Genomic DNA, 26,138 nt, shown 5'->3' with positions numbered 1-26,138 from the left:
GTTCACAGGGCTGAGGCAGAGGCAAAGTCAAAAACGAGCAGAGTTCAGGGATAAGACAAGGCGGAAGTCGGTAACACAGGCAAGGTCAGAAATATTACGAGGCAAAACAGGACAAAGGCATGAGGCTGGAAAGTGCAACACGTAACAATCTGGCAAGGGACTGTGAGACTGTGAGGGCTTAAATACTAGTTGAAGAATCAGAGTGTAAAATGAGGAACAGGTGTGCAGAGAGTGCTGGAAGGGGGCCTGACCAGGGAAGACAAAGGTAAGTGCAAGAGAGTGCAGTAAGGCAAAAGCAACGTGAACTTGGGCAAGATAATTAAATGACAGAAAAACCAACGGTGCACAATGTGACGTGCTTAACTAATCATAATAAACACGAACAAAACAGAGGAGGTGAAACTAAAACTAAGGTGGCGAGTCGAGGAGTGAAAAACCAGTGATAACTAAAAAGAGAGGACGTGACACAGGAAGTGAATACACTAAACATGACAAAACAAACTATTGACAGAATAGGAAATAAATGATGAACAAATCAAAACCAGGGACTAGGTAATGCAATGAATGACTAAACCATAAATAAATGATACACAGAATAAAACCGGTAACAGAAGCATTACACAAAGTACAGAAACAAACAGAACCAAACCAAGACTTACATGACCACATATAATAATATGAAAAGTAAAACTATAAACCCTCAGTGGAAGCCCAGACCAAATAAGGGGAAAACCCCGACATGAACCCCAGGCTGGGGCAGAACCTGACATGGGGTAGGTATTTGGTTGAACCCTCATGTGTTTTATGTAAACTGGGATACACAGTGGAAAAATTGGAGATTGACATTATATTTATTTAGAGGATGTGGCCAACAGTGACCATAAAAAGTCGGTAGCCTTCGAACAAATGCAACTATTGGTCATTTTTTAAAAGTAGGTCAAGGTCACTGGACTTCAAACCCATATGAAGTACTCCTCCAAGGCATGTACCCACCAAATATGAAGTTTCTGCAAGCAATAGGTGCAGAGGCACATGGCAGTGAACAAATTTCAGGCTAAGAATTTGACAGTTGTGACCACTGGTGACCTTGAAAAGTAGGTCAAGGTCACCACCCTTCAAACCCATGCAAAGTACTCCTCCAAGGCATGTACCCACCAAATATGAAGTTTCTGCGAGCAATAGGTGCCGAGGTACATTGTGGCGAACAAATTTCAGGCAAAGGATTTGACAGTTGTGACCACTGGTGACCTTGAAAAGTAGGTCAAGGTCACCACCCTTAAAACCCATGCGAAGTACTCCTCCAAGGCATGTACCCACCAAATATGAAGTATCTGCGAGCAATAGGTGCAGAGGTACATTGCGGCGAACAAATTTCAGGCAAAGGATTTGACAGCTGTGACCACTGGTGACCTTGAAAAGTAGGTCAAGGTCACCACCCTTCAAACCCGTGTGAAGTACTCCTCCAAGGCATGTACCCACCAAATATTAAGTTTCTGCCAGCAATGGGTGCCGAGGTACGTTGCGGGGAACAAATTTCAGGCGAAGGATTTGACAGTTGTGACCACTGGTGACCTTCAAAAGTAGGTCAAGGTCACCACCCTTCAAACCCATGTGAAGTACTCCTCCAAGGCATGTACCCACCAAATATGTAGTTTCTGTGAGCAATAGGTGCCGAGCTACATTGCGGCGAAGGATTTGAGTTGTGACCACTAGTGACCTTCAAAAGTAGGTCAAGGTCACTGGCCTTCGAAGCCATGCGAAGTACTCCTCCAAGGCATGTACCCACCAAATATGAAGTTTTTGCGAGCAATAGGTGCTGAGCTACGCTGCGGCGAACAAACTGTGGCCGGACAGACAAACGGAGGGACGGATAGACAGACGAACAAACGGACAGACGGAAGGACAGACAACCCGGATGCTATATGCCCCACGTCATGGGGCAAGCTGTGGAGCTCTCATCAAAGAGTGGCATAAAAGTGTAGCGCCAAGACACAGATTTTCATACTGGAAATGTGTTCACATTAATGCGGCAAAACATGTTTCACAAACATTCATTCATTTCCTAAATCCGCTTATTGCACTTAATGGTAATGAGGGACGGGAGGCTATCCCAGCAGTCATTGGGCAAGACACTTTGGACAGGCCGCTAGTCGATCACAGAATGTTGTTGCACAAGTAGCTTCCCCATTTTTGTGTGTGTGGCACATTGCAACAGAGTTGCACAAGAGAATGACACATATCACAGAGAAGTGGTGCATTAAGCTCAAATTTATTTCACTACATAATCACTGCCAATGAGTGCTGAGTAGCATGGTGACGCTCGCAATGGAAAGGGAAGAACTGTGTGACAACAAATTCGTTTCTTGAGACAAAAGTTTCCTGGATTACTTTGAGAAGAAACCCAGCCACTACACTCTGCTATTGAGGTGGGTGCCATCACTGAGGTATTACCTAGATTTACAGAATTTGATAGTATCTCACTACTAGGCGTGCTGAAAAAACTCGTAACATCTACAAAAAGCACAACCTGCTTATTTGATCCTATACCAACAAAACTGTTGGTACTTCTTTGTCCTTCCTGGGGTTTATCATCTCCTCCAACTCTGTCGCCCCTGATCCGGCCAAGGTTGCGGCGGTGAGAGACTGGCCCCAACCGACAAGCCGTAGGAAACTACAACAGTTCCTCGGTTTTGCAAATTTTTACTGGAGGTTCATTAAGGGCTACAGTCAGGTAATTAGCCCCCTGACAGCCCTGACCTCCCCAAAAGTCCCCTTCACCTGGTCGGATCGGTGCGAAGCTGCGTTTAGGGAGTTGAAATGTCGGTTCTCTACTGCACCAGTTCTGGTGCAGCCCGATCCTTGCCGCCAGTTTGTGGTTGAAGTGGACACCTCGGACTCAGGGATAGGAGCCGTGCTGTCCCAGAGCGGGGAGTCCGATCAGATTCTCCATCCTTGTGCCTATTTCTCATGCAGGTCGACCCCAGCTGAGCGGAACTATGACGTGGGCAATCGGGAACTCCTCACGGTGAAGGAGGCTCTTGAGGAGTGGAGACATCTGTTAGAGGGAGCCACGGTACCATTTACGGTTTTCACGGACCACCGGAACCTGGAGTATATCAGGACCGCCAAGCGGCTGAACCCCAGGCAAGCCCGCTGGTCATTGTTCTTCGGCGTTTTGACTTCCGGATCACCTACCGCCCCGGGACCAAGAACCAAAGATCGGATGCTCTGTCCCGGGTTCACGAAGTCAAAGTCAAAACCGAGCTGTCAGATCCGCCGGAATCCATACTACCTGAGTCCACTATCGTGGCCACCCTCACCTGGGACGTGGAGAAGACCGTCCGGGAGGCCCTGGCACGGAACCCGGACCCGGGTACAGGACCGAAGAACCGCCTCTACGTCCCACCAGAGGCCAGAGCTGCCGTCCTGGACTTCTGTCACGGTTCCAAACTCTCCTGCCATCCGGGGGTGCGAAGGACCGTGGCAGTGGTCCGGCAGCGCTTCTGGTGGGTGTCCATGGAAGCCGACATCCGGCACTATGTCCAGGCCTACACCACCTGCGCCAGGGGAAAAGCTGATCACCACCGGGCACAGGGACTCCTCCAACCGTTACCTGTGCCCCATCGCCCTTGGTCCCACATCGGCCTGGACTTCGTCACGGGCCTCCCGCCATCCCGGGACATGACTACCATCCTCACGATAGTGGACCGATTCTCCAAGGCGGCCCACTTCGTGGCCCTCCCAAAGCTCCCTACGGCCCAGGAGACAGCGGACCTCCTGGTCCACCACGTCGTGCGTCTGCATGGGATACCCGTGGACTTCGTCTCGTATCGAGGTCCCCAGTTCTCCTCTCAAGTCTGGAGGAGTTTCTGCCGAGAACTGGGGGCCACCGTGAGCCTCTCGTCCGGGTACCACCCGCAGACCAGTGGACAGGCAGAACGGGCCAACCAGGAATTGGAGCAAGCCCTGCGCTATGTGACGTCTGCGCATCCGATGGCCTGGAGTGACTATCTGGCCTGGATCGAGTATGCGCATAACAGCCAGGTGTCCTCTGCCACCGGCCTCTCCCCGTTTGAGGTATGTCTGGGGTACCAGCCCCCATTGTTTCCTGTGGTGGAGGGAGAGGTCGGTGTGCCCTCAGTCCAGGCCCACCTGCGGAGGTGCCGTCGGGTGTGGCGCACCGCCCGTTCTGCCCTGTTGAAGGCCCGGATGAGGGCTAAGGCCCATGCAGACCGCCGACGTTCCCCGGCCCCTGCATACCAGCCTGGGCAGGAGGTGTGGCTTTCTACGAAGGACATCAAGTGGACTCACCCAAATTAAAGGACAGGTATATCGGTCCTTTCAAAGTCCTCAGTCCGGCCGCAGTGAAGCTCCAGCTCCCAGCTTCACTGCGGGTCCACCCGGTTTTTCATGTCTCCCGGATCAAGCCGCACCACAGCTCACCCCTCTGTGCTCCCGGACCTGCGCCGCCTCCTGCCCAGATCATTGACGGGGAGCCGGCTTGGACTGTGCGTCGGCTCCTGGTTGTCCGCCGGAAGGGCCGGGGCTTCCAGTACTTGGTGGACTGGGAAGGTTATGGACCCGAAGAACGCTCCTGGGTGAAGAGGAGCTTCATCCTGGATCCGGCCCTCCTGGCCGATTTCTACCGGCGACACCCGGTCAAGCCTGGTCGGGCGCCAGGAGGCGCCCGTTGAGGGGGGGGGGGGTCCTGTTGTGTGGGCCAGTGAAGAGGAGGTACTGCTGGCCCACCACCACCAGAGGGCGCCCTGCCTGAAGTGCGGGCTTCAGGCACGAGAGGGCGCTGCCGCCTTTCAGGAACAGCTGGGGTGACAGCTGTCACTCATCAACTATGACAGCTGTCACCAATCTCCTGGTCATCAACCACACACACAAAAGCCGGACGACATCTCCACCTCGTCGCCGAGATATCGTTTGCCTTTGGAGGTAAAACTCTCAGCCGTGTTCAGTAGGTGCTACTGGTATTGTTATTGTGTTCCTGTTTTGGAGGTGGAGGTGTCTTACCCACTATTAAGGAACTGTCGCTGCTTGTATTTGCTGGGTGTATACACACCCACACATAACTGTTTCTGCTTCCTGCCAGCAGTACCAGATGCGACAGCCAGAGACGGTGGCCACCTGGGGACTCGGAACTTGGCAGCTCCAGTATTCTCCGGGTTCGGTGGCACTGGAAATCGTGTGGGATCCGGCTCTTCTCTGGACGGACGTCTTCTATCCTCGAGCCTGCCCACACGTCACCTTTGTACATTTGACTCTGTCCAAATTCTGTATTTGTCTGTATTTCGTTGTGCACGCTTCACAACAGTAAAGTGTTGTATTTTTGGCTCATCTATTGTCCGTTCATTTACGCCCCCTGTTGTGGGTCCGTGTCATTACACTTTCACAACAAAAACTGTTTAAGGATCTAGACTGGACTACCGCAATGTTCTATTTTCTGGTTTACCGAAGTCCAGCATTAGAGCTCTCCAACTGGTTCAAAATTCTGCTGCCAGACTTTTGACATGAAGCAGAAAGTTCGACCACATTACACCCATTTTGGCATCTCTTCACTGGCTTCCTGTCCTAGTGAGATCAGATACTAGCCTATAAAATTGTTCACAGACTGGCACCACCCTACCTAGTTGTCCTAATTAAACCCTACGTACCGGCCCAGGCTTTGCGTTCTCAAGGTGCAGGACTACTTTGTGTCCCTAGGGTGAATAAAAAGTCTGTGGGTCACAGAGCTTTCTCTTATCGCGCCCCTGTTCTGTGGAATAATCTCCCTGCGTCAATAAAAGTCAGATTCTGTAGAGACATTCAAGTCCAGACATAAAACGCACTTATTTTCCCTTTCGTATGGCTAGCATACCGGCATAGTATATTTCTATGCTTTTAATTCATTTTATTAGGAAACGCAGTGTGCCATGGCCTCAACTTGACAGACAGGATGCTCAGGAATGGTAGGACACAGATGTACGGCTCCAGCAGACAGCTCTGGTTTTTAGTAAACTTTACTGAAGAGGATAGCAGTGGTCGGTACATGAGTAGGCAGTCCAACAAAAGCAGCAGTACAGAAATATCAGGCTAAATGGCGTGGTCAAAGCAACAGGCAGGAGGTCAGGTACACACTATGAGGCAGGCAGGAACAAGAACACAGTTACAGAGCTGGAAGGCAGGCACAAGGAACGACAAACTGGCAAAGGACAAAACCACCCAATGAGCTTATAAAACCCCAGGTGGTAATCAATGAATCAGGAACAGGTACACAAGGAAATCACCAGAAGCAGGGTGTAGCCAGAGAGAGACAGAAACACCCATCACCAAGAACCAAGAGAAAGATGAGAGACAAGAGAAACAGAGACAGACAGACCCAAGCAGAAAAATCCCAACAAGAGAATAAACAAACCAAAACCCTGATAATACAAAACTAACGAAACTCAAACTCTGACACAACTTTATCTAAATTCTGGGTCTTTTAGTGAAGCTTAGGGCTAGTGGTTCTGGGTCTTTTAGTGAAGCTTAGGGCTAGTGGCCAGCAATCCCCTTGGCATTTCTTCTCTTTTTCTTGTTGCTTAATGCTGACAAATTACATTGTAGTTGTTGTCTTTCTAATGCTTGATTCTGCTTTTTTTTTTTTTTCTCTCCCTCTGTTTGAGGTGCGGCTCCATCCAGAGATGGGTGTGGTATCTGTTCCGGAAACCCTCCTGTGCACTGGCAACATTTCCTTTATGTATATTGTTTTGTAATTTGGCTGTAGCATGGCCCAAGCAGAGGGTCACCCCTTTTGAGTCTGGTCTGCTTGAGGTTTCTTCCTCAGAGGGAGTTTTTTTTTTACCACTGTTACTCTGGGGGTTGGTAAGGTTACACCTTACTTGTGTGAAGCACCTTGAGGCAACCTTGTTGTGATTTGGGGCTATATAAATGAAAATAAATTCAAATTTAATTGAAATTGGTTAATAAGTTATCACCTCATTCCATCTTAAAACTGCACTCCAGTCATCATCTACATTTGTATGCAAAAGTTTGGGCACCCCTGATAATTTTCATGATTTTCCTTTATAAATTATTGGTTGTCTGGATCAGAAATTTCAGTTAAATATATCATATAGCAGACAAATACAGTGATATTTGAGAAGTGAAATGAAGCTTATAGGATTTACAGAAAGTGTGCAATAATTCTTTAAAATACATCAATATTTAGATCCTCTTTTTGCCTCCTCAGCATGAATGCCTTAGTAGATTTTGAGCAGTGTTTAGGGTCGTTGTCTTGTTGAAAGATCCAGCCCCAGCACAGTTCAACTTTGTCACTGATTCATGAACATTGTTTTCAAGAATCTGCTGAGTTGACTGGAATCCATGTGACCCTCAACAAGATTCCCAGTACCTGCACTGACCACACAGCCCCACAGCATGATGGAACCACCTCCAAACTTACTGTGGGTAGCAAGTGTTTTTCTTGGAATGCTGTGTTCTTTTTCAGCCATGCATACCGCCCCTTGTTATGTCCAGATAACTCAATTTTAGTTTCATCAGTCCACAGCACCTTATTCCAAAATGAAGCTGGCTTGTCCAAATGTGCTTTAGCATACCTCAAGCGACTCTGTTTGTGGCGTGTACGCAGAAAAGGCTTCCTCTGCATTACCGCATCATGCAGCATCTCTTTGTGCAAAGTGCGCTGTATAGTTGAATGATGCACAGAGACACTATCTGCAGCAAGATCATGTTGTAGGTCTTTGGAGCAAGTCTGTGGGTTGACTATGACTGTTCTCACCATCCTTCGCTTCAGCTTATCCGAGATTTTTCTTGGCCTGCCATTTCGGGCCTTAACTAGTACTGTACATGCAGTCTTACATTTCGTCACTATGTTCCTCACAGTGGAAACTGACAGCTAAGATCTCTGAGATAGCTTTTTGTGTCCTTCCCCTAAATCATGATGTTGAACATCATGGTTTAGGGGGTCATCTGAGAGGTGTTTCGAGGCTCCCATGTTGCCACTCATTAGAAGAGATGCAAAGAGGGGAAACATTTGCAAATGGCCACCTTAAATACCCTTTCTCATGATTGGATTCACCTGTGTAAGGAGGTCAACGATCAACAAGCTTACCAACCCAATTTTGTGTTCCAATAATTAGTGCTACATGCATTCAAAGCAATAAAATGACAAAGGTGCCCAAATTTAGGCACCTGCCCAATGAATGAAAATGAGCATATCAGAGGGTTTTTCTGATATGCTCATTCCTAATCCTAGGGTCGTTTGGAGACAGAGTCGAAGGCGAGACTGAGATAGTTTGGACGTGCAGGGGAGGGATGAATGGTATATAGGGAGAAAGATGCTGAGGATGGAGCCATCAGGCAGGAGAAGAGGGATGCCAAAGAGAAGGTTTATGGATGTGGTGAGGTTGGACATGCAGGCGGTTGGTGTGACAGAGGAAGTTGCAGAGGACAGGGTGAGATGATCTGCTTTGGCTAATTGGAGCAGCCGAAAGAAAAGCAGCAGCCTGTTTTTAGTGGCTTGAATATCAAGGCCACAGGACATGAATGAAGTCTAAATATATATTAATCTCTGTGGTTCAGTGATACATTCTTCCACGAGTGTGTTAAAATCTGTATACCAAAGAACCAAATGTGATTAAAAAGAAAAAGGGGGGCTTACAAATGTAAACTAAACATCTTACATTTCTTTACACATTAAAATTCAAGTCTTCCTGTCTGTGCTTTGGCACAATTTATACAACAGGTGCTCATTAAATATCGCGCGATGAAACGTCCCCTCTCTCCCATGTTTGGGCTCACACACAATGCTCCACTGTTCTCTTTCAGAGCCGTCCATCGCCCGCCCAGCAGGAAACTCTGGCCAACTGAAGACTTGCTCAGGGAGCTGTGATGCTCAGAATACTGCTGGTGACGGAGCGTCCATCTACAGATGACAGCTTGAAGTCTTGCAAAATACCCGTTTTGGCTTCTCAATTATTTGGAGGTACCTCTAATATGCTTGAGCCTGTTCAGTACGTTTGTTTGTTAAATAAGAAACATGAATGAAAGTAATGACATGATTTGTATTTGCAGAACTCCAAAAATACATAGGGTCATGATTGCCACATTGTACTACATTAAAAAGAAAAGTGTATTAGATTCAGATAAAATTAAAAATATCAGTTCTACAGGCAGGATATGATCACATTTTTTTTCCCAAATATCTCAAGAAGCTGTATAGAGAAGAAAGTAATTTTTTTCCAAGATGTTGGAGAACGATGATTGTGTCCTTATTTTTTGGACTTTGGTCTCTTTGCGTAGTTGTTTACATCATGTGCAGCTGCCACAGCCTGGAAGAAGAAAGACGGAACAATTGTTAACACAAATAAAATGGCAGATTCTGAAACCGCACACATGCAAATGTGTGGTTACCTCTGCCAAGGCGGTAACGTTTTCAATGGCATTTTGTCTGTCAGCAGGATATCTTAATAAGTAATGAACAGGTTTCAGTGGGTGTTGGACTCCACCAGGGCTGCCCCTGATCACCAGTCCTGTTTGTGATGTTCATGGATGGGATTTTAAGGGGCAGGCAAGGACCGCAGGGTGTCCAGTTTGGTGATATTAGAGTTGCATCTCTGCTTTTTGAGGATGATGCAGTTTTGTTGGCTTCATCAGACAGTGACCTCCGATGCACACTGAGCAAGGTTGAAGCTGAGTGTAAAGCGACTAGGATAAGAACCAGGGCCTCCAAATCTGAGACCATGGTCCTGTGTCGGAAAAGGGTGGACTGTCCCCTCTGGGTCAGGGGAGAGTTATTGCTCCAAGTGAAGGAGTTGAAATATTTTGGGGTCTTGTTCACAAGTGGCTGTAAGTTGGAGCATGTGATTGATAAATGTTTGATGTTTTACGGAGACTGTACCGGATAGTCGTGGTAAAGAACGAGCTAAGCCAGAAGGCAATACTCTCAATTTACCAGTATATGGTCATGAACTTTGGGTAATGGTTGTAAGAATAAGGTCATGGACACAAGCAGCGGAAGTCAGATTCATCTGTCGGGTAGCTGGGCTTACACTCCAGGACAGAATGAGATGCTTGACTCTCTGGGACGGACTCTGAGTAGAGTCGCTGCTTCTTCTCATCAAAAGGAGCCAGATGAGGTGGTTTGTACATCTGGTGAGGATGCCCCCGGTTGTCTCCATAGGGAGGTCATCTAGGCAAGTCCAACTGGATGGAGGCCCCAGGGAAGACCCAGGACATGCTGGAGGGATTATATTTCCCAGATAGTTTGGGAACGCCTCAGGATCCCCCAGGAAGAGTTACTGGATTTGGCCGAGCATAGGGAAGTGTGGGAGGAGCTCTTTAATTTGCTGCCACTGTAACCCGGACCCAGTGTCGCCAACGTTTCCCCCTAAAAATCGGTCCACACTGCGCAGTAAAGGCAGGGCGGGCCAATTTTTAGGGGGTCCGTTTGGTCAGTGACAGAATAAGATAGAAAACTGAACAAATGAAACATTTTAGTGAAATGTGATGATGATTTACGAAGGTGGGCTGAAATGTTCTGCCTTCAGTGTGATTATTTCAATAATAAGCAAAATACTGAAGTGAAACTGATATGAAAGTAATCATTTATGTTTTGGCTCGCTACACCAAACGGTCTTCAACTACAATTTCAGGTGTACTTTTCAGTCGACCCTCATAAATATATTCCAGGAAATACTGTTTCAGTTTTGGAGGTGATCCGGAATATATTCTGGAAATGAGATGTTGAAGAATTTTTGACATCTACAGTGCATCTGGAAAGTATTCATGGCGCTTCACTTTTTTCTACATTTTGCTGTGTTACAGCCTTATTCCAAAATGGAGTAAGTTCATTTTTCCCTTCAAAATTCCACTCACAATACCCCATAATGACAACATGAAAAAAGCTTTTTGAAATTTTTACAAATTTGTTAAAAATAAAAAACAAATAAATCACATGTACATAAGTAGACACACCCTTTGCTCAATACTTTGTTGATGCACCACTGGCAGCAATTATAGCCTCACGTCTTCTTAACTACGATGCCACAAACTCCATCAGGTTGGACTCTGGCTGGGCCACTCAAAGACATTCACAGAGTTGTCCTGAAGCCACTCTTTTGATATCTTGGCTGTGTGCTTTGGGTCATTGTCCTGGTGAAAGATAAACCGTCACCCCATTCTGAGGTCAAGAGTGCTCTGGAGCAGGTTTTCAGGTTTTCACATGGTGTCTAACCAGATCCTTATTCTGGATGGCATTACCCTGACCTCTAGTAATAGTGTGAGAAATCTTGGAGTCATTTTTGATCAGGATATGTCATTCAATGCACATATTAAACAAGTATGTAGGACTGCTTTTTTGCATTTGCGCAATATCTCTAAAATTAGAAAGGTCTTGTCTCAGAGTGATGCTGAAAAACTAATTCATGCATTTATTTCCTCTAGGCTGGACTATTGTAATTCATTATTATCAGGTTGTCCTAAAAGTTCCCTGAAAAGCCTTCAGTTAATTCAAAATGCTGCAGCTAGAGTACTGACAGGGACTAGAAGGAGAAAGCATATTTCACCCATATTGGCCTCTCTTCATTGTTTTCCTGTTAATTCTAGAATAGAATTTAAAATTCTTCTTCTTACTAATAAGGTTTTGAATAATCAGGTCCCATCTTATCTTAGGGACCTCATAGTACCATATCACCCCAATAGAGCGCTTCGCTCTCAGACTGCAGGCTTACTTGTAGTTCCTAGGGTTTGTAAGAGTAGAATGGGAGGCAGAGCCTTCAGCTTTCAGGCTCCTCTCCTGTGGAACCAGCTCCCAATTCGGATCATGGAGACAGACACCCTCTCTACTTTTAAGATTAGGCTTAAAACTTTCCTTTTTGCTAAAGCTCATAGTTAGGGCTGGATCAGGTGACCCTGAACCATCCCTTAGTTATGCTGCTGTAGACTTAGACTGCTGGGGGGGTTCCCATGATGCACCGAGTGTTTCTTTCTCTTTTTGCTCTGTATGCACCACTCTGCATTTAATCATTAGTGATTGATCTCTGCTCCCCTCCACAGCATGTCTTTTTTCTGGTTCTCTCCCTCAGCCCCAACCAGAAGACTGCCCCTCCCTGAGCCTGGTTCTGCTGGAGGTTTTTCCTTCCCACTGTCGCCAAGTGCTTGCTCACAGGGGGTCGTTTTGACCGTTGGGGTTTTTCCGTAATTATTGTATGGCTTTGCCTTACAATATAAAGCGCCTTGGGGCAACTGTTTGTTGTGATTTGGCGCTATATAAATAAAATTGATTTGATTTGATTTGAAAGTGCGCTGTATAGTTGAATGATGCACAGAGATGCTATCTGCAGCAAGATCATGTTGTAGGTCTTTGGAGCAGGTCTGTGGGTTGACTATGACTGTTCTCACCATCCTTCACTTCAGCTTATCTGAGATTTTTCTTGGCCTGCCACTTCGGGCCTTAACTAGTACTGTACCTGTGGTCTTCCATTTCCTCACTATGTTCATCACAGTGGAAACTGACAGCTAAGATCTCTGAGATAGCTTTTTGTGTCCTTCCCCTAAATCATGATGTTGAACAATCTTTGTTTTCAGGTCATTTGAGTTGTTTAGAGGCTCCCATGTTGCCACTCATTAGAAGAGATGCAAAGAGGAAAACCATTTGCAAATGGCCACCTTAAATACCCTTTCTCATGATTGGATTCACCTGTGTAAGGAGGTCAACGGTCAATGAGTTTACCAAACCAATTTTGTGTTCCAATAATACGTGCTAAATGTATTCAAATCAATAAAGTGACAAGGGTGCCCAATTTTTGCACTTGCCTAATTTTGTTTAAATAATTATTGCACAGTTTGTGTAAATACTAGAAACTTCATTTCACTTCTGGAATATCAGTATGTTCATTTGCTATATGATATATTTAACTGAAATTTCTGATCACACACACACAGAAAAAAAAAACAACTCTTGGTCTACATAAGTTATACAACCCCTGGCAAAAATTATGGAATCACCGGCCTCGGAGGATGTTCATTTAGTTGTTTAATTTTGTAGAAAAAAGCAGATCACAGACATGACATAAAACTAAAGTCATTTCAAATGGCAACTTTCTGGCTTTAAGAAACACTATAAGAAATCAGGAAAAAAATTGTGGCAGTCAGTAACGGTTACTTTTTTAGACCAAGCAGAGGGAAAAAAATATGGACTCACTCAATTCTGAGGAAAAAATTATGGAATCATGAAAAACAAAAGAACGCTCCAACACATCACTAGTATTTTGTTGCACCACCTCTGGCTTTTATAACAGCTTGCAGTCTCTGAGGCATGGACTTAATGAGTGACAAACAGTACTCTTCATCAATCTGGCTCCAACTTTCTCTGATTGCTGTTGCCAGATCAGCTTTGCAGGTTGGAGCCTTGTCATGGACCATTTTCTTCAACTTCCACCAAAGATTTTCAATTGGATTAAGATCCGGACTATTTGCAGGCCATGACATTGACCCTATGTGTCTTTTTGCAAGGAATGTTTTCACAGTTTTTGCTCTATGGCAAGAAGCATTATCATCTTGAAAAATGATTTCATCATCCCCAAACGTCCTTTCAATTGATGGGATAAGAAAAGTGTCCAAAATATCAACGTAAACTTGTGCATTTATTGATGATGTAATGACAGCCATCTCCCCAGTGCCTTTACCTGACATGCAGCCCCATATCATCAATGACTGTGGAAATTTACATGTTCTCTTCAGGCAGTCATCTTTAGAAATCTCATTGGAACAGCACCAAACAAAAGTTCCAGCATCATCACCTTGCCCAATGCAGATTCGAGATTCATCACTGAATATGACTTTCATCCAGTCATCCAAAGTCCACGATTGCTTTTCCTTAGCCCATTGTAACCTTGTTTTTTTTCTGTTTAGGTGTTAATGATGGCTTTCGTCTAGCTTTTCTGTATGTAAATCCCATTTCCTTTAGGCGGGTTCTTACAGTTCGGTCACAGAAGTTGACTCCAGTTTCCTCACATTCGTTCCTCATTTGTTTGTTGTGCATTTTCGATTTTTGAGACATATTGCTTTAAGTTTTCTGTCTTGACGCTTTGATGTCTTCCTTGGTCTACCAGTATGTTTGCCTTTAACAACCTTCCCATGTTGTTTGTAGTTGGTCCAGAGTTTAGACACAGCTGACTGTGAATAACCAACATCTTTTGCAACATTGCGTGATGATTTACCCTCTTTTAAGAGTTTGATAATCCTCTCCTTTGTTTCAATTGACATCTCTCGTGTTGGAGCCATGATTCATGTCAGTCCACTTGGTGCAACAGCTCTCCAAGGTGTGATCACTCCTTTTTAGATGCAGACTAATGAGCAGATCTGATTTGATGCAGGTGTTAGTTTTGGGATGAAAATTTACAGGGTGATTCCATAATTTATTCCTCAGAACTAAGTGAGTCCATATTTTTTTCCTTCTGCTTGGTCTAAAAAAGTAACAGTTACTGACTGCCACAATTTTTTTTCTTGATTTCTTATAGTGTTTCTTAAAGCCAGAAAGTTGCCATTTGAAATGACTTTAGTTTTGTGTCATGTCTGTGATCTGCTTTTTTTCTACAAAATTAAACAACTGAATGAACATCCTCCGAGGACGGTGATTCCATAATTTTTGCCAGGGGTTGTACCCTTCCAGCTTGAAATTTTGAAAACACAGCTGTCAATATTCTACTTATACAGATCCTAATGTGGCAGCACGGTTAGATTAGCAGCACAACTGGCTGTATGGACATAACTTATATTGGTTAGAAAAGTATCCCCGAAAACATGCAAGTCTGAATGAACTATGTAGAGCTGAACGTTTTAGTTACATTTTAAAATGTCAATTTGCAGGAATTATCTTCCAACTCCAATATACAGTGAGGTACTAACTTACAAAGATTAGTTATTGTTTTAAATAAACTGTGACTTTTAATTCTATGCCCATGAATATGACTTAATAAAGGTAATGCTGACAGGACTAACTGGACCATATATTTAGGGTGTACTCACATGTGGCCTTGGTTGCCTTGTACTGTGTCTGAGCACAACTGCTCTCCCGCCTTCCCCACTTCCCCGCTGGCATGCGCTCACATTGCACAACATGTTCCAGGTCCCAAGCACATTTACGTCATCATGACGTGACTTCTGTTTTGAGACATATCAGTCTCCCTCACACTACGGCAATGGAATATATCATTGAAGCATTCCCGACTTTGTGGCTTATTTCAAGTTGTTTTTTTCAGCCTTGACAGTCTCTCGCAAACCTAGTATGGCTGCATAGCACTTACTTTTGGGGGGTAAACTGCCTGCTCTAAGAATGTGTGGTTCTCAAATGATTACTATCAACATTACATCTTGGATGCACCACCTCCTTTAAACTCCCAAACCTTTGCACCTGTTCTCCTGACTTTGTGATCTGTTGGACAAAAGACTGAGATGGCTACAAAACACCAACAACTTAGCACAGCTTGCCTTGCAAGTATGCCTGCACAAAAACAGGGTCCACAATATTTTAGACATTACTGGCATTACATTCACCTGCGGCCTCTTTCTGGTCACTCTGAAAAAGTCCTCCATGCGCGCCTGCCTGTGGGATCCTGATGCCTTCTCTTTGTCCCTGTCCTCTCGCTTTTTTTCCCGTAGCTGGCGGAACGTCTCCATTCGATGACGGATTCTTGCCTCCCTAAATAAAAAATACCAACATGAATACTGTTGAAGCTGTCTTTGAACCATATTGAATGGAAGCAGGACTAATTGTGAGTACGTACTTGATGTGTTTAACGCCACAGAGGAACTTCACCAAGGACTCTTCATCTGGTTCTGTCCAAATGAGATGAGGAGCTACAGTTTTTGGTAGTTCTAGGAATAATTTCCTTGCTTCTTGATACTTCCAAAGAGGTGGTACAGGATGCGTCTGAAAAGAAACTTTGATTAGATCATAAGACATTTTTGTAAAATAATGTACAGCAAGAAAAATAAAGATGGTCATTTATGCCTCTGTACCTTTCTGTTGATATGTAAAACCACATTCTCAATGGTGCGATGCTGCTGAATCAGCATCAGAGCTCTCCTCGGACCCAAACCGGATATCTTGTCACAGTAGTCGCAGCCCAACAGAATGCAGAGGTCAACAAACTGGTGGAGATGTGGCAGAAAATGACAATGCAGGAAGTCATTATCAGTTTGGATGTTAGTCTTGGTCCAAGAAGACCATCACAAACCTACACACACCAACTACCCACTCAGCTCCTCAAATGCACCATGTGTACTCTGGCAAAAAAGAATGCATATACACATTTCTGCCTTTATGTGTAAACACAGAAATTGTGATTCAACACAACTCTGATGTTTGAGCAGCCTCCATAGTATGAAATTCTGACACTCTACATCACAAGTTTGTGAAATAAAGATTTTGAAAATTGACATCCAAACACCTTCAACAGAAAAAGGTCATATTTACACTGTATACGCCTCTGACTGACCATAAACATGATTTTATATGACTGGGGGATACTGAGGCATTCCCAGGCCAGTGTGCAGATATAATCTCTCCACCTAGTCCTGGGTTTTCGCTGGGGTCTCCTCCCAGATGGGTGTACCTGGAACACCTCCCCAGGGAGGCACCCAGGGGGCATCCTTACCAGATGCACAAACCACCTCAGCTGGGTCCTTTCAATGCGAAGGAGCAGCAGCTCTACTCCAAGCTCCCACAGATGACTGAGCTTCTCTAAGGGAGACACCAGCCACCCTCCTAAGGAAGCCCATTTCGGCCGCTTGTACCCGCAATCTAGTTCTTTCGGTCAAGACCCAACCCTCATGACGATAGGTGACAGGAGGAACGAAGATTGACCAGTAGCTTGACCTCATGACGATAGGTGACAGGAGGAACGAAGATTGACCAGTAGATCGAGAGCTTCATCTTTTGGCTCAGATCCCTTTTCCTCACAACAGTACGGTAGAGAGAATGCAATACCACCCTTGCTGCACCAATTCTCCAGCCAATCTCACACTCCATTGTCCCTTCACTTGTGAACAAGACCCCAAGGTACTTGAACTCCTTCACTTGGGGCAAGCCTGCATTTCCTACCCGAAGTAGGCAATCCATTGGTTTCCTGCTGAGAACCATGGCCTCAGATTTAGAGGTGCTGATCCTCATCCCAGCCACTTCACACTCAACTGTGAACTGATCCAGTGAGTGCTGGAGGTCACTGGCCAATAAAGCCAACAGGACCACATTATCTGCAAAAAGCAGTGATGAGACCCTGAGCGCACCAAACTGGAAACCCTCTTCCCCCGACTACGCCTCGATTATCCTGTCCATGAATATCACAAACAGTACTGGTGACAAGGCGCAGCCCTGGTGGAGGCCAAGTCCCACCGGAAACTAGTCTGACTTATTGCAGAGCACCCGAACACAGCTCTCGCTTTGTGAGTACAGAGATTGGATGGCCCTGAGAAGGGACCCCCTCACACCATACTCCCGCAGCACCTCCCACAGTATTTCCTGGGGTACCTGATAATATGCCTTCTACAAGTCCACAAAACATATGTAGACTGGATGGGCATACTTCCAGGCACCCTCCAGGATCCTTTTGAGAGTAAAGAGCTGGTCAGTTGTTCCACAACCAGCTTCACGAACCACTCTCCTTGATAGTGGTAAATGTGAATACTTGACTGTAATTTGTGACGATAGGGGGTGATATAAGGGCCTTTATTGTCATTGTACATTCATACAACAAAATTTATCCGCTGCATTTAATTCATCATAATTACAGTTTGACACAATCCAACCACTACAAGCAGTGGGCAGCCACCAACTACAGATGTAGAGACACTGCCTTGGTCATGAGAATTTAGGTGAAGTGGTCAGGAGCAGACCCTAAATGAGCATGTTTTTGATTGTGGGAGGAAGCCGGAGTGCCTGGAGGAAACCCACACAGGTACAGGGAGAACATATAAACTCCACACAGAAAGGCACAGGCGGGAAGCAATCCCATGACCCCATGACCTTCTTGCTGTGAGGCAATAGTCCTAACCACTAAGCCACTGTGCCGTAGGTGTCTTATCCTCATTTTTACAGATGGCTTTGGTTTTTATTTTTTATTACTGCAAATTGAAATAAACAATTTCTGCTTCAATGTGGCTGTGGAGTCACGTTAATGCTAAATTAAAATTACAGGCTGAAATTAAAACTGAACACAGGTTGTTTTCTGTTTTAGGGAAGAGGGATTTGACTGATCTGAGTGAGCAGCAATCGTGTGCAGTAGCTCTGGGGAGCAGGGAGATTAGCACGGCTGGGCAAGATGCACGGCGGCTTGGCGGGATGCAGAGAGGAGTGAGACACCCAGCATGGCTCAGTGCCAAGGTGCACAATGCCACTCACTGCTCTGGCAAAAGCACCATGGAGGTTTGCACATAGGCTGTATGGGGTATTTGTTGCATACCTGTACCAGCCCGCGCACACCGTGCATCTATTTTATTTGTACAGATGGTGCTGTTATTATTAAAGATAGCTTTGTTATTATTTCGTCAGTGCCTTTTGTAGTAAATAATGTCCATTTCAATGTGGACTGGGCAGTTCAGCTATTTTGGTGACACCAGGCTACAATGTAAACTAAAAAATACAATAGAGATTGTGTTATTTGTGAAGGGAGCGGAGAGGTCTGTATGTGTGCAGTTCAATGACTCGCTGTTTGCTGACCTCTTTAAATATCCTCTGGAAAAATACATCTATAATCCCATGAAAGACATGCACTCTTCAGAAGATTTTTTTCAGATGGTAAGAGATACATTTTACCTTTGTAATGTGTTGTTATAACCACAGTCTTTAACACATATACACACACAGTACCAGTGTATGCAGATGATGTAGTGATAATTGTGTGACACACAACTTTAGACTACTGTTGTGGACAATCTGACCTAATTACCTCGTATTTGGAATACGGACATCAATCAGGACCAAAAAATTGGCAATGGGAGACCAAACTAAGTCATATTTTATTTACACCCATTTGGGGAAGTTGTGTCAGCAAACAATTTCCCTAAATTCAGAAGATATTTTAACTGTGAACATATTTTATTTATTGAGCACTTTCTGGTAATAACAGCAACAAAAATACACAAAATAATTAAAAACATCAAGCAAAAAATACAACAATAAAATGTAGTCAACTAAAGAAAAGAAGAAGCAGAAAATGCTTTTGTTTAAAACATTTGATATATATGTAATGAATAACAAAACTAATACATTATAACTTTATAATTATAGAATTAGAACTTTAATGTTAAAGCATGGTGTCCTCTTACCTCCTTGTGAGTAATTTGGAGACTGTCCAGCAGCTTGGGTAAAGAATATTCAATGATATCACTGTGAAGATGAAAATTATTACAATGACTGAGAAATGTCGCAGTCCACAACTCAATTATACTGAGTGATTTCAAAAAGAGTGACAACTTCAAATACTAGCAAGTTGATTTTTAATATTGTAACACAAAAAACTATTGCCAATGGCATGTAGAAAAGATGTAGAAAAGGTGTTTATATCAGATCTTACCTGTCCCTCTTGGCATTCAGTTGACGGATGAGAACATTTGCTCCAAATGGCAGGGTGTCCATGTCTTCTGATGCCACAGCATCCACGGACCCCTCTCTCACCAGCTTGGCACATAGTGCTTCACCATCACCAGGAGCCTGAAGTACAAAGCAAGAGAGGAGCTAAATCAAAAAGAGGCACATAAATGCAAGGTAAAATATGTCAAAGCAAGTAAGTGAAGGAAGGAAACAAGATGTGAGGAATGTGGACAAACAGCTAAGATGTGACAAAGGAATTAAATAATAAATAAATTAGCAGTGAACTTTAGTGCCGCTGGTCTGCAGCATGTCATACCTGGATTACGGGTACACCAAGAAGCTTTAAGAGCTCAAGACAATCTAACGTCATAGAAGATGCTACAGGGAGCACAAAAGAATTAAGTCACTGAAGAGCATGGACACGCATCAATACTTAGGGCCCCTTCACACATAGCACAAATAAGTACAAATCAGGGTGAATCACAGTGAAAGAGCCCGAATGACCGAACCACGAAAACATGGAGCCGACACATGTGGGAGGGACACATGGTTGGGCAGGCATGAATGATCCCGCTGCGACGGTTGGGAGGGACACACAGTTGGAAGCTGGAACATGTTGCACCCCATCATGCAGCTGCTCTGGAGAAACAAAATGAAAACCAGACAGCGTGTGTGCTTGCTGTCCTCACATGGAAATACATAAAAACATATCGTTTTTGCGAAGTGCTGGAGCAATCGCACAGTGCGCACATTGACAGGCTGTGCCAGGTGAAATGGACTATCAGATCATGTGAACATGCAGCAGGCGATCTGAATGTCACATCACCCACGTGAGCTGTGTTCTACATGATGTGTTGTCTGTCCTGCGGTGCGCCGCTCAGAGGTCACGCGTGTCAGGCCGGGCTCGCACGCGTGTCTGACAAACCACAGTGTCACTCTCTGCTTCTGTGTTATGTGGTCATTCATTTTAGTTATTTGGCATGTAATTGTGTATGTAGTTATTGCAGTACTTGACCCACTTGTCATATACTTCATAACACGGTACGTGTTTTCTAGCTCTGACTTGCAGGACTAGAGATCTCAACAGCTGCTGCTGTTTGCAGACATGCCCACCTGTTTGTTCAGCCCACAGAACAAAGTGTCACTCTCTGTTCCTGCATTCTGTGATTATTTATTTTAGCTATTTTTTATGTAATTGTGTATGCAGTTATTGTAGTAATTATTTATATACCTGTCCTGGCTGTGGTCTCTATGTTTTTAATGTGACACACGTTGTGTGCACTGAGCCATCATTTCCAGCTGTCAGTGAGTCTCTGGCCGGCGATCAGCTGAGAGGCACTTTGCCATGCTGTGTGCGCTCAGACGTGGCTGGCCGGTCCCCATCTGTATATACATATCAGCATTTCATGCACGCCAAGGTGTTGAGTGCTGCGGCAAACACACGCACCGCATGTGTTGCGGGGGGGGCGAAAGACACGCACACGCATGTGGAGCGGAGGAGGGGGCGCGACACACTCCGATACACGCGCATGCCACGTGTTGAGGGGGGAGCAGGCACTCTGGCATGCCACATGTGTGGCTTGGCAACGCCACACTCGTGGCCACTTAGACAAATTTCACAGCCAGCTCAAAAGGGGTCGCATGCTCTCTATTTTCATGCTGGCTGTGCAAATGGCCCCACATTTCCTAAGTGCTCCGTGAGTGGTATTGGATGTTTGTGTGTGGCAGCTGGAATTTGACTGATACCTGTCAAGAGAGTTTGAATGGGCACTCTCTGTCTCCCAAACACTGGTGTGCACGAATGGTTGTGGCGACGGGTGTACGAGGCCTGAGAGTCGGCTCCAATTTTTCACGAATGGCATGTGATTCCTCCTTCGTGCTCCATTCGGCCTCATTCATGCTATGTGTGAAGGGGCCCTAATCAATGTATCAAAATGAGGAAAGCTTTACTGTGTTCGTGGATGTACCTGTGCCAGACAAGTTGGCAGAGTTCCAGCCCGCTGCATCAGCTCTTTTCTCAAGCTGCAGAAAATAAAAGGGGGTTTGATGAGGAGTCTAATCTCGTCACTCCTTGAATGGCTGGTTGAAGCTGCCTCCAAAAGCAAGTCACTGCCCACTGAAGCCCATGTTAAAATCCCCAAATTGAATTCATTTATTTTGAATACCTACTTAGTCCAATCAAAGGCCATTGCTGGAGCAATTTTACAGCAAAAATAAACATGTTTACAGCTTAGTACAAAAAAAAAAGCATCAGACATATATTAGCGTTTTTGACTTTTACCGACATATGATTGGATGCAACACCTCCAAATATGTTTTGACTCTGCAGACATTTGTTCATGAAATGCCGGTCTGTTCGCATGATGCATTGGATTTATTCAAATTTAATCTGTGCGATTTGTTAAAATCCATCCTCAATAAATCCTCCTCAAATCAAACAGCTGTACTCCTAAATCAAAGTGCAATTTAAAAGAAAAAGTACAAAACATTGCCTTTGTTAATGTAGTTTGCATGACGCATGTCAGAGAACACCTTTGAGTCTACTGATGTGCTCTGCCTGAAACACAGCCACTAACTTGAGGCCTGCCCTCCTTTTTGTGCTTTACCAGATTGCTTGGAGTTAAACTTGGAAGAAAAATTAGGTGCATATGCACCCTGAGTGACATGGGTGAGCACATACCTACATCCACATGGAGGGCAGTCAAAGACAAGATGCATCTTTGCCAGAAATACAAATTACACAAATAAAGGGACCAAATTAATCTTTACGCGATTTTTAGGGGCGACTGTTCGGTTGGTGACACTGGCTCAATGGCACTTAGAGACACCCCTACAGATAACCACACAGCCACAGTGGAGGAGCAGTGAGCATGCCTGGCTGACATCTGCCAGATCTGTCCAACATGGCACCCACTCTTTGGTTCTGGCATTCCGTCCCCAGCCCCATTCACTGGGGTCTGCAACCTCAGGGTTTTAGACGGACTCTGTTTCCAGACAAAGGCTGCAGTGAGCACGGGACGCTTAGCATGCTGGAAAAAAACCATGCTGGGTCGGGGGATTTAGTCCAGCGACTTGAGGTCACAGGTGAACATGAGGTTCCTTGCTTCATTCATTGAGTCTGCACTGCAGTTCTTAGTGTACATGAGTCCAGTCCAGTGCTGGAGATGTCATATATGCAGTGAGTCCAGTGCTAACAGGACCTAAGAAATGAAGAAATGGATTCCTCGCACCAAAACCATAGAAAAGTAGTATTATAGTAGATGCCAGCGCTAATAGGAGCGGAGATATGACAACATCATTTGGGGTGGCAACCATATTTGATTTTGTGTATATTGGCCACCAGGGGGTGACCCCAACATGTATGTGGTGGTTTTTGAAAACCTTGCGTCCATATCTACCACCATGCCAAACTGCAAGAACTTGTCACAAAGTGTACAAGTTTCATGAATTCCCTTTCTGCTATTTCATTTATTTACATTTTGTTAATTGTTAAGGAAAAAATTTTAAGAAGGAAAAGAAAAATCACAATCCCTGCATCACATGCCTTTTTTTTCCCAAAACTTTATTTCAACAAATATAATAAACAAACAAACAAAACACAAGGCCAAAGAGATATACAGGAAAAATAATAAAAAAAGTTCCTTCTGGAGAAGGCGTCAGCATTTTTTGTGTGTGTGTGTTCAACAAAATTGTTCATTTTCGCTTCACACCTTCTTTACATTTGTAACTTTTTTTTTTTTCTTCATCACATGCCTTTGGCACCTTCCCTCTTTGTCAAATTCTGTGCGTAGAATTGCCCTCAGTTCTTGCCTCCACCCTGTCCCTGTTAAAGGCTGACTGAACACTGAGCTACAGAGTATGGATTAGACAATATCTTCTTCAGTTCAGTATACAGGAGCAGGACATCGCGTGTGTCGACGGTACCATCTTGTGCACACAGATGATAATGTAGTTTTTTTCCTGATATACAGAAAAAAAAAAAAGTGTTGTCACAGACACACATGCGCAGACACACTTTGTACTGTTAATTTTTTCTTCTTTTTTTAACTAAAGGCATGCAAATAGATGAACATGAGGATGGAAGTGCATTTTAACTCCCTCTGGACTCTGACTGTCTCACATATACAAGGAGGACAGGATTAGTATCAACAGGGGACAATAAACATAAAGTCATAGTGTCACTTACAACCGCTGTCTTTTCCCTGGGAGGCTTTCCGTCAAACACAAAGACTGGCTTTATGTCATGTTCCAAGAGTGTGAGCGTGCGGAAGAAGAGACCTGCCAAAGGACTACAGAGAAAGAGAGGGAGAGAGAGAGAGAGAAGAGCAAAACAGAGTTCAGATCCCCATCTACACTGAGCAGTTCCTTACCCTCCAGGTCAAAACTCAGTATGAAACCTTACAACTGGATTTAATTCAGAGATATTTGCAGACAACAGTGACACGACAGCCCCCTCCCCTTCTTTTTTAGCTTTTGACAGAACTGGGCATATTAACAGAGGTAAGGCTAACAACTCCAGACACAGAAATAACTAATCCTTATCATGAGGACAACATACAGTGCACAAAATTTGTAATCACAATACCCCATAATGAAAATGTGAAAGAAGTTTTTTTCTTTTTTTTAGATTTTTGAAAATGTATTAAAAATAATAATAAAACCTAAGAAATCACATTTACTTATGTGTACACAGCCTTTGCCATGAAGCTCAAAATTGAGCTTCCGTTTCTCACTTTTTCCACATTTTGTTATGTTGCAGCCTTATTCTAAAATGTATTATTTCTACAAACAATAGCCCATAATGACCATGTGAAAAAGTTTGGGGTTTATTTTCCAGATTTTTATACATTTATTAACAATTTAAAAAAAAAAAAAAAAAAAAAAAGAAATCACATGTACATAAGCATTCACAGCCTTTGTCATGAAGCTCAAGCTCAGGTGCATCCTGTTTCCACTGATCATCCTTGAGATGTTTCTACAGCTTAATTGGGACTACTTTGTGTCCCTAGTTTCTGTGTAGGCTCTCAGTTGTCCAGGTGGTTTCCATAGTAGAGAAGCTTGAATCTTCGACTGGACTGGGTTGCTTGACGCGAGGACATTTCGCTTCAAATCGCAGAAGCTTCCTCAGCTAAAATTCTTGCTCTGGTAGTCTGACTTCTGTCTTGACTCTTGTAGAGAAGAATAAACAGAAGCCACAAAAGCTGGAGTTTTAAACCTAACCAGACCCCTCCTACTGTGAGGCAGACTGCTATAGGCTAGCGACTAAACAACAGCTGTAATTAGCATCTATTGTGCTCTGGTTAGCACCCTCCTAATGATAGGGCAGCTGTCCCTCCTAACGATGGGACGGACGCCTCTCCTGATGGCTCCCTTGATGACGTGAATGACATTACCATGAACAAAAGACTGAAACTGCTTTAACCTGAGTACCCCATTGTAAACAGGGGACAAAGCGTGTCCCAGACCCCCTCCCCGGTTAAGGCTGGGTTTCAACTGTTTCACATAGAATGCCTCCTTGACCCCTCTCTCTCTACTTGTGTGAAGCGCCCTGAGGCAACTTTGTTGTGATTTGGTGCTATATAAATGAAAATTAATTGAAAATTGAAATTGGAGTCCACCTGGTGTAAATTCAGTTGATTGGACATGATTTGGAAAGATACACACCTGTCTCCATATAAGGTCCCAAAGTTAACAGTGCAAGTCAGACAGTGACATGCGGTGAGGTTGATGGCTGGCGAGGCACTGATTTCATCACAATCAGATTTACAACATATGAACCCCACAGAGTAGCTTATTCACCGTTTGATTGGCAGCAGTTAACGGGTTATGTTTAAAATCTCACAGCAGCATTCCTTTACACATACAAACTGTAGCATACAAAAAAAGCTTCATGGTCTTCCTTTACTTATAAATGAAGTCCATATGCCGCTCCTTCTGAACAAAAGCATCGATGACTTGTTTGTAGAAGTTTAACCTGTCTTCCTTCGTTTTTAAAAGTCTCTCTGTGTCAGTGGAGATCACTGCCAAGGAAGAAAGTCGTCCTTCATCAGTCCTGTTCCGTCTGTATGTTTTCAGCCTTTCCTGGCTTTGAATGTGAGCGGTCGACCACTCATGTTTGATGACACTTCTTTGTAAATTCTTTAGGCCACAATATCCAGACAGACAATGGGTCCATACACTGTCACAAGTTGAGAAAAAGAGGCAGAAAAAGGGGGCTACTTGCTGGACATCCACACAGCCAGACTTTACATGTGTACAACTGCGTTTGAAAAGAGCGGGTCTTCTGTCACATAGTATGAAGCAAACCTTTTAGCTCTGGTGTTGGTCTTCCTTTAATTATTACCTCCTGCTTCAACTGAATGTCCAGTTTAGAAAATTGTTTCCGTTTGGATAAGTAATCCTCCATTCTGAAACTAAAAGTCAGGCGAGAGGAAGAAATAAATGAATGGCTGCTCTTGTAGCTTGCTGTCACTTATTCTGCAGCTGAGGAGTTGCTGCAAGAAGAATCCCTGGGATCACTAGTGCCCCCTACCATGAGGCAGGAGAAGGGCCTTAG

The 26,138-nt window shown here is 44.4% G+C and overlaps 1 protein-coding gene and 1 long non-coding RNA gene across 2 annotated transcripts in view; one reads left to right on the top strand and one right to left on the bottom strand.

Moving 5' to 3' along the window:
* Window positions 1–6,997: 6,997 nt before the first annotated feature.
* LOC117522544 lies at window positions 6,998–25,282 on the top strand. Its single transcript, XR_004564235.1, has 3 exons — window positions 6,998–7,008; window positions 10,834–10,836; window positions 25,196–25,282. It is a non-coding gene; the product is annotated as an uncharacterized LOC117522544 (long non-coding RNA).
* zgc:110269 (probable flap endonuclease 1 homolog) overlaps window positions 8,537–26,138 on the bottom strand; it is a 41,116-nt gene continuing 23,514 nt past the window's right edge. The window contains exons 3-11 of the mRNA XM_034183966.1: window positions 23,769–23,871; window positions 21,550–21,604; window positions 19,899–19,960; window positions 19,566–19,702; window positions 19,318–19,378; window positions 16,012–16,143; window positions 15,777–15,922; window positions 15,547–15,691; window positions 8,537–9,320 (exon numbers count right to left, since the gene is read on the bottom strand). Coding sequence (XP_034039857.1) covers window positions 9,261–9,320; window positions 15,547–15,691; window positions 15,777–15,922; window positions 16,012–16,143; window positions 19,318–19,378; window positions 19,566–19,702; window positions 19,899–19,960; window positions 21,550–21,604; window positions 23,769–23,871 — 901 coding nt within the window. The 3' untranslated portion in view covers window positions 8,537–9,260. The remainder of the gene's footprint in view (window positions 9,321–15,546; window positions 15,692–15,776; window positions 15,923–16,011; window positions 16,144–19,317; window positions 19,379–19,565; window positions 19,703–19,898; window positions 19,961–21,549; window positions 21,605–23,768; window positions 23,872–26,138) is intronic.

This window comes from Thalassophryne amazonica, chromosome 12 (assembly GCF_902500255.1).
Source record: "Thalassophryne amazonica chromosome 12, fThaAma1.1, whole genome shotgun sequence".
Taxonomy (NCBI): domain Eukaryota; kingdom Metazoa; phylum Chordata; class Actinopteri; order Batrachoidiformes; family Batrachoididae; genus Thalassophryne; species Thalassophryne amazonica.
Note: the sequence above shows the minus strand (reverse complement) of the source record. Positions and strands in the feature narration are given on the sequence as shown.